This window comes from Ornithorhynchus anatinus, chromosome 3, assembly GCF_004115215.2.
Source record: "Ornithorhynchus anatinus isolate Pmale09 chromosome 3, mOrnAna1.pri.v4, whole genome shotgun sequence".
NCBI classification, from domain to species: domain Eukaryota; kingdom Metazoa; phylum Chordata; class Mammalia; order Monotremata; family Ornithorhynchidae; genus Ornithorhynchus; species Ornithorhynchus anatinus.
In genome coordinates this window covers 19,987,864-20,004,124 of record NC_041730.1, presented here as the reverse complement: position 1 = coordinate 20,004,124, position 16,261 = coordinate 19,987,864, and the positions used below count along the sequence as shown (strand labels likewise).

Here is a 16,261-nt window from a genome sequence, read left to right as displayed (position 1 = left end):
CAAGAGAAAATAAGTGAAGGATAGGCAATTCTGTTATCCTATAGGTTTTTCCCAAATGAATGTGAATCATTTACAAACAAGATTTTAATCTCCTTGTGGACAGAGATCTTATCTACCAAATCTACTGAATTGAGCACTTATTAAGCACAAAGTTCTGTACTAAACTCTATAAGCCATAAGTTCCTGTAAGCACCTCTGTAGACACTAAACCTCTTGAAGGCAGGGATCATGTCTATCAACTCTATTGAACTGTCCCTTCTCAAGTGTTAGTTCAGTGTTCTGCATACACTAAGCACTCAGTAAATTATTATCATTATTACCAAATGTTGTTGAGTCATTTCCAATTCATAGTCAATAAATACAATTAATAATAATAATAATAGTGGTATTTGTAAAGTGCTTACTCTAGGCCTGACACCGTACTAAGTGCAGGGTGGGAGAAATACAAGCAAATTGGTTTGGACATGGTTCCTGCCCCACATTGGGCTCCCAGTCTTAATCCCCGTTTTACAGATGACGTAAATGAAGCACAAAAAAGTGAAGTGACTTGCCCAGGGTCACACAGACAAGTGGCAGGGTCTGCATTAGAACCCATGACCTTCTGCCTACTAGGCCCTTGCTCTATCCACTACACCATACTGACATAAGTAAAAATTGATTGACTTTTTTAATGCTTCATTACTGCCTCCTATCTGTAAATCATTTCAGTGTCTGTTTCCCCCATTCAATTTTAAGTTCCTAGGGGTGGGAATAATGTCTATTAAGTCTATTCTTTCTGTAATACTCTGCTTAATAAAGAATTCTGTATTCAATGAGTGCTACCTAAATACCATTAATTAATTGATAATTTTATTGTTCCCTCCCAAGAACTGAGTGCATTAGGCAAACATTCAGTGCTCACTTATTTCAAAAAGCAAATTGAGGTGGTCCACTACCTTCAAGGAATGAGATGATCCATTGGTCCATTTGCAGATATTGTGAGGCAAATTTTCATTAGAATTATCTTTGCAGTAATAGCTCAATTAGTATCACTGTAATCTGGCAGATGTAAAGGGAAAGTAATCCCCAGTCAACAGGGATAATGTGAACCAGAGGTCAGTGAGTAGGTTAGCTTGAGAGGAATGAAAAGAGAGACCTGGATATAGTGAGAGAAGACACTAGATAAATACAAGAGAGAAAGTTGATTCAGTGCCAAAAAGCCAATGTAAGCAGTTGTTATTTGACGTGGCTGTGGGTGGATAACCATTGTAGAATTTTTATGAGTGGAGACACTTGCAGAATCACATTTCAAAAAAATGATCCAGGTAGCAAAGAATAGTATAGAGTTAAGAGGGAAGAGACGGAAGGCAGGGGGGTAGGCAAGGGGGCTGACACAATGCTAGATTTGGGAAAAGTACGAGGATCGGCATAGTGCAGTTTAGACGGAGAGGAAAGGGTGGATTCTGGAAATGTTCTGGTGGAAGAACAGACAGGATTTTTCAATTTGCAAGACTGAATGTAGGGATTGGGAGAGAAGCAGATGTGATGCCACATCTGATTTGGGGAGAATAGTGTTATTGTTAACTGTGATGGTGAAGCTAGGAGAAGGAGAGGACTGAGGAGGAAAGATGAGTTCCGTTGGGGCATATTGATCTGGAGGTGTGGTGGGACATCCAGGTAGAGCTTTGGTGGAAGCAAGAGGTGTAAGATTGCAAAAAAGGAGAGAAGTCAATACTAGTGAAGTAGATTTGGATGTCACCTGGTGAGAAAAAGTGTTTGAAGCCAAGGGAGTGAGTGTAATGTAAAGCGGCTGTGCAAAATCCACTTCTGGGCAATGCTGAATCTTTAAATAAATGGCATTTTTGACTGACTTGGACCTCCCATTTTCCAAGTATACAACATAGCAAAGCTGTTACTGTAATATGTAATAATTAAATAGGGAGGGATGGTGAAACTTTAGGTTAAGGGGAGGACAGAAGCGTTTGCTGAGATTGCAAAGTATGAGTGCCTCCAAATTAGCCCAGAAATCATCTCTTCTCTAATAATGATATTATTTGTTAAGCGCTTACTATGTGCCAAGCACTGTGAGCTCTCTCCTCATCCCATTGCCAGCCTCCTTCTGACCCATTTGATGTGGGGAAACAGGTTATACCCAGCCCATTTATTCATTTCATAGGCCCTTACTTGGATAGCTCTGTGTCAGCTTATCTGTTTGAGTGGAATAGATCCCCTCTAGAGTCAGGCTCACTCTGACTGAAATTTTATCAGAATGATATACTTATTAAGTTCTTACTAGATCCTGAGTACTGAGGTGCATACAAGCTCTTGAGATTGGACTTAGACCCTTCCCCTCATGAGTTAACAATCTCTCTGATCCCCATTTTACAGATGAGGAAACTGAGGCCCAGAAGTTAAGTGATTTACCCAAGGTCACATGTAAGTCAGTTGTGGAGCTGGGACTCAAACTCTAGCTTCCCGACTTGTATTCCCATGTTATATCCAGTAAACCCATGCTTCTCCATTTGGATTCTGCAGAGCAGTTGACATTGCCTAGAGAACGGTCAGAGAGTCATGGAGCCTCACAGTCCACTGGTAAAATGAAGATTGCCTATAATGGGAAGCGGTGGGTTCTCTGTCACCACACCTCTCACCCCACTCATGAAGGATTCTTAAGGGTGAATACTCTGTCTCCTTAAGTTCCCCATTTGGCAAAAACAGTTAGTGAGATTTTCATGTGAATACCATTCATTACAGAAATGCTTCACTTCCTTTTCGCGGAGAACTTTCAGTGTAACAGAAGTCGGGAAGAATGAAAACATTTTGTCAATGTACAGATGCAAGTATGCACATATGCACAAACATACAAGCACATTCATACACATGTGGGAATGGATGTCTTTTAGGATGTCAGTGGAGTGACTGGGTCATGCTTGGATTAGTCAGAAAAAGATTCTTATTCCTAGGTATTAATGTTTTCATGCATAGCAGGGATTTTTCATATTTTAAGCAGTAAAACATCTTCACGGTCTGGAGGCTAAATGATAAACAGAGAATTTGGAGAGGGCCTGGAAATACCAAGGTTATAACATTAAGCCAGTTTCTTGGAATTTTGAGCCATTTTGATATAGCTGGCAAAAATGTTTACATGAATAAAATAGGGAGATGATTGTCTTTTCATACCCCCATCCTTAATTAATTAATTATTAATCAATCCAGCAATGGTATTTATTGAGCACTTGCTGCGTGCAGAGTACTGTATCAGCTGCTTGGTATCATACAATACAACAGAGTTTGTAGACCCCAATCCTACCCTGAAGGAGCTTCGATGATCTTGATTCTCCCTCTTACATTCAAGCAGCTGGTAGCAGAGATCCTGTCTAATTTACACCTTTGTATTCTTTCCAAGCACTAAGTACATTAAGTGAGAAGCACCATTGCCTAGTAGATAGATAAAGCCTTGGGAGTCAGAAGGATGTGGGTTCTAATCCCAGCTCTGCCACTTGTCGCTATGTAATCTTGGGCAAATCACGTCACTTCTCTAGACTTCAGTTACCTCATCTGTACAACGGGGATTAAGACTGTGAGCCCAATGTGGGACAGGGACTGTGTCCAACTCAATATGCTTGTATACTCCCAACACTTAGTACGGTTCTTGGGATAGACTGTAAACTCACTGTGGGCAGAGGGAACATAATAATAATAATTATGGTATTTGCTAAGCGCTTTCTATGTGCCAGGCTGGGATGGGTATAAGAAAATCAGGTTAGATATAGTTTCTGTCCCACGTGGGGCTTCTAGACTCAATCCCCTGGTTCCAGATGATGTAACTGAGGCACAGAGAAGTAGAGTGACTTGCCCAAGGTCACACAGCACACAAATGGCAGAGCCAGGAGTAGAACCATGTCCTCCTGACTCCCAGGCCTGTGGTCTATCCACTCTGCCATGCTGCTTCTCTATGTCTATCATGCCTATCGATTCTGCAGTATTGTACTTACTCAAGTACTTAGTAGAGTGTTCTGTAAACAGCAAGTCCTCAATAAATATTATTAATTGATACAGTAGTCTGCACACAGTAAGCACTTAATAAGTATAATTACAACTACTATTAGTTCTGAGTGGATGAAGACTGAGGCAAGTCTGGGGCAGAGTTAGGGTCCATTAATCAATCAATCAATGATATTTATTGTTAGGGTCCATTAATCAATCATTGATATTTATTGAACACTTACTAGGTGCAGAGTACTGTTCTAAGTGCTTGGGAGAGTACAACACAGCGGAATTTGCAGACATATTCCCTGCCCATAATGAGTTTATGGTATGAAGAGGGAAGTCAAGTGTTCACAGAAAGAGGAGAATAGAGTCCAAAAGGTAAGGCTCACATATGGCACGTGAAAAGCAGTGTGGCTCAGTGGAAAGAGCACGGGCTTAGGAGTCAGAGGTCATGGGTTCTAATTCGGCCTCCACCACCTGTCAGCTGTGTGACTTTGGGCAAGTCACTTGACTTCTCGGTGCCTCAGTTACCTCATCTGTAAAATGGGGATTAAGACTGTGAACCTCATATGGGACAACCTGATTACCCTGTATCTACCCCCGTGCTTAGTACAGTGCTCGGCATATAGTAAGCGCTTAACAAATATCAACATTATTATTAATTATTATTATTATATGGGATATCTGACACTGTCCTTAGGACTATAGGTAGGTCTCAGACACAGAATGGCCATTTAAGTCAGTACCAAAATGTCTCCTTCTGAAATACACTCAGATTCACTTCCTGGTAAATTTCCAATTGGTAGTGAACATACTTCCAGGACATAACTGCTAAATAACTGTACACTCCTCTGCACACAGTAAGCCCTCAATAAATACGACCGAATGAATAAACAATTGAAACCACCCCCTCCACTCTTCCAGTGGCAAATCTGCCCCGAGGATCCGAAGGTGTCAGAGGGTGGGAAGACCAGGTTCCAAGGGAAGAAGAGGGAGGAGCAGACACCCGGATAACCAAGGTGACTCGTTGAAGTCGGAATCCCAGAGGCAGGGCTAGTGGTTCCTCGGTCCTAAAGTGCCTCTGTCACTTTAATTGACACAACCGCAGAGGCCGAGCAGAGACTTTGTATAGAGCAGAGGCCAAAATGCTCTCTTCTACTGGAAAATGATCTCCCCAACACATGTTTGCCTTGGGTGGTAAGGACAGAAAGCTGATTTTCCACAGGCTACCATTCCATTAGAACTAGATTTAAAAACTGCTTTCCAACAAAGTCATAGTTTAACTCAGCCCCCAGGAGCAGAATTGATAAACACCATCTGCTCTTCTGTTTAGTCGAATAACAAGGCTGTTATTTTAAGAGTAATTGAAAGGAGTTGAAATGACACCCAGATATTTCCACAGTATGAGAAAACAGCCTTTATGCAATTATTTAAAATCCCAAGGGGTTCATTTTAATGATCTATGTGGGCCTGGATTAGATGGGGATGCATCAGAGATTTTGTCTCCAGATGCTACTCAATGAATTTAAGGACAGCCACAGCCTATATTCTACTTAAACATCAACCGTACCAAGAGTAATGGATCAGATGGGAAATTGGGTATGTGCAGTTGGATGACGGTGATTTTTCCCTTTTCTTCCATTTTACGTTGGAAATCTTATTTTTCCCCATTTATTGGATTTGAAATGTTTTCATTTTGCAGAATAAGTAATAATGGAAAAGTGAAAGATGGGTATAAGCCACTGAGTAGCGGATAAGAACGCAGCACCCATGGTATCCTAGAACTTTAAGAGAGCTGGTGAGGTAATCTAGCCCACTCCTCCTTCTCCAAAGACAATTTACAATCAAAAAAAAAATTTGAAAAATCTGAAACAAAACTGGCAGAGCGGAAAGTTTAACCTCTCACCTCGGTTAATAAGGGTAAATTACCCCTTTGGACTTTAAAATGCCAGAACCCGGAAGTATCGAGCAATGCTTCTTGATTCTTGGAAGTGGAGAAATTGGCGAGAGAAGCAGAGAGATTATGCAGAGAAAGGAGGGTGGTGAAGATCATGGTTTTCCACAGTGTACTTCTCTAGAGTCAGCTGTCACAGTCTTTGCCTTCTAGGAAAGAGCAAACCCAGAAGAAATTTAAGAAGTGGGAGAAGATCTTTATGTGTAAATAGGTGATCAATTGTAGGTTCAAGGATAAAGACTAATCAAACTCTCTGTAGTAGGCTCCTGATAAAATTTCTCTCTTAATAGATGGGGCTCAGCCACTAAACCCTGGGTTTTATCTGGTAAAATTCATTCATTCAATTGTATTTTTTGAGCGCTTACTGGGTGCCAAGCACTGAACTAAGCAGTTGGAAGAGTACAGTATAACAGCAGACATATTCCCTGTCCACAATGATCTTACAGTCTATCAGAGTTCTTGGGACTGTAAAATCTCAACCCCATCTCAAATTGGGAAGCAGCATGGCCTAGTGGATAAATCACTGACCCGGGAGCCTGGGGATCTGGGTTCTAATCCTGGTTCTGCCACTTGCCTGACCTGTTATCTTGGGCAAGTCATTTAACTCAACGGGCCTTCAGTTTTCTCAACTGCAAAATGTTGATTCAATACCTGGTCTCCCTACTACTTGACTGTGAGTCCCTTGTGGGACAAGGACTGAATCTGACCAGTTAATTTATATCAATCCCAAGGCTTAGAACAGTGTTTGCCACTTAGCACTTAACAAATGCAATAAATAATTTTTTAAGTGAGAAAAAAGTCATTTACTGTCATGGATCTAAATGGAATGTGAATGTGAATGTGAGTGCCTAGCGGATGCTAGATTATGAATACCTTGAGGACGTACCATGGCTTAGTGGAAAGAGCAGGAGTCTTGGAGTCAGAGGACCTGAGTTCTAATCCTGGTTTTGCCACTTGTCTGCTTTCTGACATTGGGCAAATCATTTACCCCCTCTGTGCTTCAGTTTTCTCATCTGTCAACTAGGCATTCAGTACATGTACTCTGTCTTAGGTCGTGAGTCCCATGTGACACAGGGACTGTGTTGGACCTGATTATCTTGTCTTTGTCTACCCCCAGCACTTAATACTCTTCTTGGTACATTGTAAGCGTTCAACAAATATCACAGTTATCATCGTTAATGAGGGCAGGAACTGGGTCCACCCACTCTATTGTACTTTCTCAAGTGTTTAGTACTCAGTGTTTAGTGCTGAATAAATACTGTTGCTTGATTGATTAATTGGATACTGTATATATCTTGATCACCCTATTTATTTTGTTTAATGAGATGTACATCCCCCTGATTCTATTTATTTGCCATTGTTTTTATGAGATGTTCTTCCCCTTGACTCTATTTATTGCCACTGTTCTTGTCTGCCTGTCTCCCCCGATTAGACTGTAAGCCCATCAGAGGGCAGGGATTGTCTCTATCTGTTGCTGATTTGTACATTCCAAGCGCTTAGTACAGTGCTCTGCACATAGTAAGTGCTCAATAAATACTATTGAATGAATGAATGAATAGTAAGCTTATCTGAGATATTAAGTGGGATCAAGCACTATACTAAGGGGCTTGAACCTTACAGGTCTCCATTCCCTGAATGACAAATTATTTAGCCTTTTAGACTTTCCCACTGAAACGATCAGTGATTATTATTTTTGGGGGGAGAAAAATATTTTGTTTTCATGTAGTCATTGGATTTCCTTTTTTACTTTTCTCTTTCACACATAACTGACTTCCTCTATTATCCTACACCATCAGGTAATGAGAATGGAATTACTTGGTATTCTCAATCCCACTCATCTTTAGACTCTTTTTCATTTCCAACAACCTAACAGGAAGAGTCAGAATGCAATCCATTTTACTGCAGACCTACTTTCGATATAGAAAATGAAGATTCATTTCCTTGGAACAACCCTAATGCACAGCAAGGACTTTACAAAGCTGTTAACTCCTCAAGGGCCAGGACCATATCCTCTAACTCTATTGTATTGTACTCTACCAGGCACTTAGTACAGTGCTCTGCACAGAGTAGGTGCATAAATACTACTGATTGATTGACTGATTACAAGCTGCATTCTTAGATGCTCATTTGTCCTCATTTCTAGATGCTCATTATAGCAGATCCTGGCTAGGGATATCGCTCTCAATGCTGAAATAAAAGACTGACAGAGATTGTGCTCCTGATTCTGTTGTATTGTACTCTCCCAAGTACTTAGTACAGTGCTCTGCACATAGTCAGTGCTCAATAAATACGATTGTTGGAAGGATTGATTGAATGCTGACTGCATCAATGGACAGTTTCTAGTGGAAAGGACTTGGACTGGGAAGTCAGGGGACCTGGGATCTAATCCCAGCTCTGTCACTCGCATGTTATGTGACCCTGGGCAAGTCCCTTAACTTCTCAGGGCCTCAGTTCCCTCACGTGTCAAATAGAGATTAGATACCTGTTTTCCCTCCTTCTTAGATATTAGATTGTGAGCTTTATGGGAGATTGGGACTGTGTCTGACCTGATTAAGTTGTACCTATCCCAGTGTTTAGCACAGTCCTTGGCACTTAGGAAGTACCACAATTCATTATTATTATTACTCTTATTTTGACTATTATCTGTAACTTATTTTTTCTTGAAGTTCCAGGAAATAAAAGTCCCAGAAATGGAGGAGAGAAATTGCACCATAGCATCCCAGTTCATTTTCTTGGCCAGAATTGAAGCTCGTTGTGTTTCTGATGTTTCTCACAATCTACGTGACCACCCTTGTGGGAATCTCACTATGGTAACCTTGATCGAGATTAGTCCCCAGCTTCACAGCCCCATGTATTTTTTCCTCAGGAACCTATCTCTCTTAGATGTGGTCTATTCCTCTGACATTGTCCCCAAAGTTCTGATCAACTATTTATTGGAAACTAAGGTCATTTCATTTGGTGAGTGTGTGGTACAGTTTTTCTTCCTTTCTCTCTGTGTGAATACGGAACTGTTCCTTCTAGCCACAATGGCATACGACCGGTTCATAGCCATCTGTCACCCGTTGCTTTACACGGTCATGATGTCTAAGGAAGTCTGTATTCTTTTGGTAGCCAGTTCATACCTGCTTTCCTGTGTCAGTGCAATTGTGCACACTAGCTCTTTATTCAGCTTGTCATTTGGAAGCTCCAATATCACTGACCATTTTTTCTGCGACATTCCTCCCCTCCACACAATCTCCTGCTCCGACACCTACATCGCCGACTTGGTCCACGGAGTTGGTGGAGGTGGGCCTGACGTACATGAAAAACAGGGTCCCGTATAATACAGAGACCACCGTATCACAGTTTTTAGGACAGGCCCAGGATTAAAACTAAATATCGTTCCCCATTTCAGTCTCTGACTTTCCTGATTTACCCATGATGTTTAGTTCATCTTGTTTTCCCATCCCTAGTTCCATCTTTTTTCCCTTTTACCACTGAGTAAAGTTGCCTCTCTGATCTTTTCCCCTTGGTTCTTGTTCTGGGACAATAATAATACCTGAATGCAAAAGAGAAGGATGAAGCCCAAGAGAACTCACATAATTTTAAGTCATGGGAGTAGTAAGAGAGACAAGAGAATATATTATTGTGAGAAGCCAGATGCCCTCTGCAGGACCTAGTATAAATCCTTCAATTTATCTGTGCCTGTTTCATCATCTATAAATAAGGATTAAATACCTGCTTTCCCTCTCCCGTACACCATGAAACATTTGGTTTAGGAACTTTGTCAGATTTGCTTAACTTGCCTCTACCCCAGCACTCATTACAGTGCTTGGCACATAGTTATAGTTATGGCACTGGTTAAATGCTTATTATGTGCCAAGCACTGTTTTAAGGGCTATGGTAGATACAAGTTAATCAGGTTGGTCACATTCCCTGTCCCACATAGGGCTTACACTCTTAATCCCCATTTTACAGATGGGGTAACTGAGGCACAGAAAAGTGAAGTGACTTCCCCAAGGTCACACAGCAGACATCCTGCAGAGCCCAGATTAGAACCCAGGTCCTTCTGACTCCCAGGCCCATGCTCTCTCCACCAAGCCATGTTGCTTCTCAAGTAAGCACTGAACAAATATTGCTATTATTTTTATGACCAACCAATTAAGCAGAAGAATTGGGAAGGGACAAAGTGAGAGCCATGTTTTGAGGGAAGGAGCTCCTCACCTATTTGGGGAAGAAATTTTGGGCCAGGGCCCTTGTAGGATGACACAAGGTGCTGAAAGGTTTCCTGAGATTTGATCTGGGAGGTCAGGACACATAAGAGGTTTGACTTGAGACCTTGGAAGGACGCGGGGAATGGAAGAGGAATCTGAGATGTGGCCCTAAAAGGTTAAAATACCCAAAAGGTTTGAGGTCCTTAGAAGAGGACTCCGAAGGGATGGTCTTCTATCCCTGAGAGGGAGAAGGACCAGAGGACTAAGAGCTGAACTAAAAGGGCATCCGGAGATTGGAGAGGGTGAGACTGCCCTGAGAAAAGAAAAGAAAAGGAATAATGTGTAAACCAGAACATTTACAGGAAAATAGAAAGGGACCCAGGGAAAGGCGCAAACTATTTAGAGAAAGAGAAAAAAATTTGGATAAGCATTATGTTCAATTTGCAACCCAATTAATGGGTTGGTAATACTTGCAAACCATCTATTTAAGTCCTGTTCAGATCTGTAATCATTGTTTCTGTCTGTGGTATGAGCTGGGCAATTCCGGGTGCTTAGGAGACGTGTTTTCCTGGGAAGCTGAGGGAGGGGCTTTGAGCCCATTCTTCTCCAAAGCTCCCTCTAGCCTCTCCCAGAGGAGGTCATGCCTGGCCAGAGTTCAAATGATCCCCTTGCTGTTCTGAGGGATTTTAGGTTGAGAGACAAAAGTAGAGGCAGAGAAACCTTGTCCTTCCCAGAAAGGGGAGATCTGGAAGGTTTTGTGACCCATTGGACTCTAAAAGGGATCCAGGCTCCCCTAAGTGACTCCTGCACCTATTTCAAGGATTCTGTTTTATGGTATTTGTTAAGCACTCACTATGTGCCAGGTAGTATACTAACACTGGAGTAGACTTGTAAGCTGTGTGACTGTGGGCAAGTCATTTAACTTCTCTGTGCCTCAGTTACCTCATCTGTAAAATGAGGATTAACTGTGAGCCTCACATGGGACAACCTGATGACCTTGTATCTCCCCCGGTGCTTAGAACGGTGCTCTGCACATAGTAAGTGCTTAACAAATACCAACATTATTATACAAGATAATTAGAGTTGAACACTGTCCCTTGCGACACAGGGCTCACAGTCTTAATGCCCATTTTACAGATGAAGCAACTAAGGTCCAGGAATGTTAAGTGACTTGCCCAAGGAGAAGCAGTGTGGCTCAGTGGAAAGAGCCTGGGCTTGGAAGTCAGAGATCATGGGTTCAAATCCTGGCTCTGCCACTTGTCAGCTGTGTGATTGTGGGCAAGTCACTTCACTTCTCTGGGCCTCACTCTCCTCATCTGTAAAATGGGGAAGAAGACTGTGAGTCTCACGTGGGACCACCTGATGACCCTGTATCTCCCCCAGCGCTTAGAACAGTGCTCTGCACATAGTAAGCGCTTAGCAAATACCAACATTATTATTATTATTATTATTATTAAGGTCACACAGCAGACAGTGATGGCCTGGGATTAGAAGCCAAGTCCTTCTGACTCTCAGGCCCGTGCCACACTGCTTCTTTAGGGTGGATTTAGGGTGGAAGATCTCTGAAACAATTACAGGTGGTCCTGCGAATGATATGGGAACAGAGGCAGAGGAGAACTTTCACTCCTAAGAACTGGAGTACTTTGCTTTGTGCTTGTGTGGAAGAGAACTGGAGAGTCCAGAAGTCCAGAACCTCACATGAATCTAGGACTAAACAGAACTCTGTCAAGGAATTATAATCTGTGAAATCACCTGTGGGGATATAAAAACCTATGGAGTAACCCTTGGCCATTAACTCCTTCTCCCCTTTCAGTTCCCTAGGTCCATCCTAGTTTAGTATATTTTCCAGCCACCATCCCTAGGATAAATGCTGGGTGTTCTCATTCACTCAGCTTAAGTCTAATGGCCGGTACCAGTGGATCTGGACTAGAGACAGTCTCACTCTTAGACTGTGAGCCTGAGGTGTAATAGAGACTGCATACGACCTGATTATTTTGTATCTATCCCAGCATTTAGTACAGTATTTGGGACATAGTAAATGCTTAACAATTACTACTATGATGATTAGTAGTAATAATAATGATAATGATAATAATGAAATTATAATAAAGGTTAATCATGTATTTTTGATTTCTTGATGGCATGTCTCCCCACACCCTCCATTCCAAATGGATGTCCCTGGAGCCTTTGTTGGATGAAAGCCACTCTGAAAACCTAGTGAGTCTCCCAAACACTGGGAGCTTTCCAGATTTTTCCAGAGTCTTCAAGTTCAGTGCTAATAATAATAACAATAATGATACTTATAATTTGTAAAACTCTATGTGCCAAGGATCATACTAAGCACTGGCTTAGATATAAGCTAATCAGATCAGCCATAGTCCCTGAACCACATGGGGCTCATAGTCTCCTCCAAACTACTACTATGCTGATCCAAGCTCTCATCCTATTCCACCTTGCTGACCTCCCTACCTCCTGTCTCTCCTCACTTCAGTCCACAGTACACGCTACTGCCTGGATCATTTCTTTAAAAATAGTTCAGACCATGTTCCCCCACTCCTGAAGAAGCTCTGGTGTTTGCCCATCCACCTCTGCATCAAACAGAAACTCCTTACTGTCGGCTTTTTAAATACTCAACCCCCTTGCCCTCTCCTAACTTAGTTCACTGACTTCTTACTATAACCCAGCCTGCTCGCTTCGCTGCTTTAACACCAGTCTACTCACCGTACCTCGATGCTATCTGTCTTGTTGCTGGTTCCTCACCTACATCCTGCCTCTGGCCTGAAACTCCCTCCCCTTTAATTACCCAGAGACCAATGGTCTCCCCACCTACAGAGCCTTATTAAAATCACATCTCCTCCAAGAGACTTTCCCTAAATCAATCAATCAATCAATCAATGGTATTTATTGAACACTTACTTCATAAAAGTAAGAACACAATAAATGTAATTGATCGATCTAAGAGGGAAGGAGAACAAGTACTTCATCCCCATTTTACAGTTATGGAAACTGAGCCACAGAGAAGTTAAATGATTTGCCCTAGTTCATACAGCTGACAAATGAAATTCTAAAGTGAAGCTCGGGTCTCATTATTACAACTCCAGTATGAAGGTTTCAAAGGGAAAGGAGTTGCAAGGAACTGAAAAGACTCAAGAAAAAAAGTCCAATTTTGCAGCCATACTATAAGGTTGCTGACAAAAGTGGTCTTCAGGGAGCCCAGATTATCCAAATTACTGAACACAGAGACTTCTTGCTTTGGAGGTTTGCCACAACCCTGCTTCTCAGAACACAAACTTTTGCTTAAGATTTCAGAGAGGATTTTCATATAAATCCCACACCTTGCTCATGATCCCTTGATATGCCAGAGGGAAAATCTAGTGGTGTTTGAAGACCTAAGTGGCCCCAAGCCTGTTCTGACCCTGACAGATGCTGATGATTGGCTTAAGGGAAAGTGGTGTGTGAATTTTGCTTTGAAACCAGATGAACAATTTTGTTTTCTTTCTGTTCCTCCATCATCTATAGGATTAATCAGAATTATATCATTTATATAATTATGATATATTGATTATATATAATTATTAGTCTATATTGCCTTCATTATATCTTCTTGCAAAGGACATGTTTCCCGCAAGGCCTTCTGATACTTTGGGCTTTCTGGCTGTGCTGATTTATTTGAAAGAAGGAAAGGGAGGATCTTCAGAAAACCCATTTCCACACACACACATACTCCCATGAGATGGAAAATCAGTTGTAAATCATTTTCCCATCCTCCCAAAGGACAACTGGTACTCCAAATAGTTCCTGGAATGGGATCTGGAGTACAGAGCTGCCTTAGGGACTTACTCCCTCCTGCTCCCCCGCCGACAAAATTCCACCAATCAGAACATAAAGCTAGAAGCATCTTCCCATTAAGTTTTGAGAAAACCACCATTTGTCCAACAGAAGTGAAATGACCATCCTTCCATTTCCATCTGTGAATGTCACTTCCATTGTGTTTTTCATCCTTTGGGCAACATTTTTTTCTCCATTGCAATTGAAGCCTGCTTGGATCTCCAATCTACTTTAACCTAGATACCTCCTGGATTCATCAGGTGAGAATAAAGATACAACACTTTTCTTTTTTTAATGTTGATAAATAGAAGGTGTCCAGGGTGTGGTATTTGTTTACAGATTTTATTGTTTGTTCAAAGAGAAGTATGAGCTCTTAGGGTGAAGAAACTTCCTTGAGAGTTAATGCCTTGTCAATATTTATTAAATAAGTGGCTATATATAATAAATATATAAATATTTATATATATTCCATGATATGAGCTCTCCCCCTACACTTCCTCCCTGCCTTCCAGCATTTAATTTATGTTTAATTATGAGAGGGAGAAAAAATGTTGAAGAAGGAAGGTGTTAGAACTGGGGATTTCCTTTGGCTCCCTGATAATCTACCCTTCGTTTCCCTGCAGTAACTAAGGTTATCCATTTTTATGTATTTTTCAGTCTGTGGGTTGCCTTCCCTACTTGTGGTTTTTTTGTGTCCTTATGTGTTTTCTTGGGAGTGTTGGGGTGGGATGGAGATCTATGTGTTTTTCCCACATTTATGAATGGTGTGTATCTCTGTGTGTGTTCAGGTATGTCTAGCTGTGCGTGTTCATGCATGTAACTGGACATTTCTCAGAATCTCTCCATAGATTGTTTAATGTGTGAGCTTCTCCCTGGGCATCTGTGATTGGGTATTTGTACATTCTTATGTGTCCTTGAGTTTTTCTGTCTCTGGGTGTTTGTTCGTGGGTGTTTTTTAACTTTTTCTTTGTGCATGTGGGTGTTTCTCTGGGCACTCATTTCTGCTACAGCACATGTTTTCACTGTGTGTTTTGGCTAGAACACTGTTAGGGAATTAGAGAATGTTCTTCCAACTATGCGAGTCTGAAAATACAGCATACCATGGTGTTGGAAGAAAATGTGACCCAAGCAGTGCCAGCCACAATGAACACTACAATAAGAGTTTTCTTTAACCCAGAGTTTGCAAGAAAGCAACCTCCCTTCATTATGAGGAGAGTGGGTTTATTTTTTATCTGTATGTGTGTATGGGTTTGTGAGTGTTTATGTGTTTGTAAGTGTGTCTTCAACATTGTAGCCAGGGTCTGTCTCTCACCAAGCAGATCTCTCCAACCCCACTTTTGGGATTACTTGTATTTAGAGATCAGGATTTTGAGCTGCTCACTCAGAGCTTCCTTTCATTCATTCATTTATTCCTTTGCATTTATTGAGCGCTAACTGGGAACCCTATACTTCCCTGCCTCCTTCCCTCCTGCCTCAGGCTCCGGACTCTGCAGCATGGTGTAGTGGATAGAGTTTGGGCCCGGGAGTAAGAAGGTCATTGTATTCTAACCCCGGCTCTACCGCTTATCTGCTGTGTGACCTTGGGCAAATTGCTCCACTTCTCTGTGCCTCAGTTACCTCATCTGTAAAATGGAGATGAGACTGTGAGCCCCACGTGGGACAGGAACTGTGTCCAGCCCAATTTGCTACCCCAGTGCTTAGTACAGTGGCTGGCACATAGTAAGCACTTAAGAAATACCAGAATTATTATTATTAGCACAGTTGCTGCTCACAAGAGCCAAGTGTTCCCCTGCCATTCCTGGGTCTGCTTCTCCAGTTCCGATGGTTGAGTTTGTAGTGACAGTAGCAGACACTTGCAGCTTTTATTTCCCTCCTCCTGCTCTCTGTCATTTGCTGTGGGCCAGGCTCCAGGTTCCCGCTATTTCCCATAAAATGCCTTACAAGAGTATCTGGGAGTACAATAAAGTCTCACCTATTCCCTAGAGATTTCACAGTGCAAGCTGGGTACTGATTCTAAATTATAGTTTTCCCTTAAGGCAAAGAAAGGTCCAAAGACAGTAATTGTTGAGGAGAGCCGATATCGAAGAGAGCAGGAAGATACCAACCTGCCCATGCTTAAATCCTGTGAGTCAAACACTTTTCTTGTTTCATAAAGCATGCAGTTGCTGCTAGGATTTTCAGAGAAGATGCATAACCTCAGCAAGGACATTCTGTTAAGACCAATGAGTCACAGACAGTTCCAAACTCTCTGGCCGAATTTGGTTCCATTCTAATGATGAACTGCTTCTTCCTAGTTTTAAGGGGCACGACGGAATAA

The 16,261-nt window shown here is 41.8% G+C and overlaps 1 protein-coding gene across 1 annotated transcript; it reads left to right on the top strand.

The window, feature by feature from the left end:
• The first annotated feature begins 5,547 nt into the window (after window positions 1-5,547).
• On the top strand, window positions 5,548-9,246 carry LOC100083976 (olfactory receptor 5I1-like). The gene is made up of 2 exons (XM_029059116.1): window positions 5,548-5,568; window positions 8,590-9,246. Exons 1-2 carry the CDS (start codon window positions 5,548-5,550, stop codon window positions 9,244-9,246), a joined length of 678 nt encoding a protein of 225 aa, XP_028914949.1.
• The last annotated feature ends 7,015 nt before the right edge of the window (window positions 9,247-16,261 follow it).

Bases quoted from the DNA above. Each gene is read 5' to 3' on its own strand.
- LOC100083976 (XM_029059116.1), top strand. From the start codon at position 5,548: ATGGATCAGATGGGAAATTGG. The intron at 5,569-8,589 runs GTATGTGCAGTT...TTTTTCTTGAAG, and splicing joins TGGATCAGATGGGAAATTGG to TTCCAGGAAATAAAAGTCCC.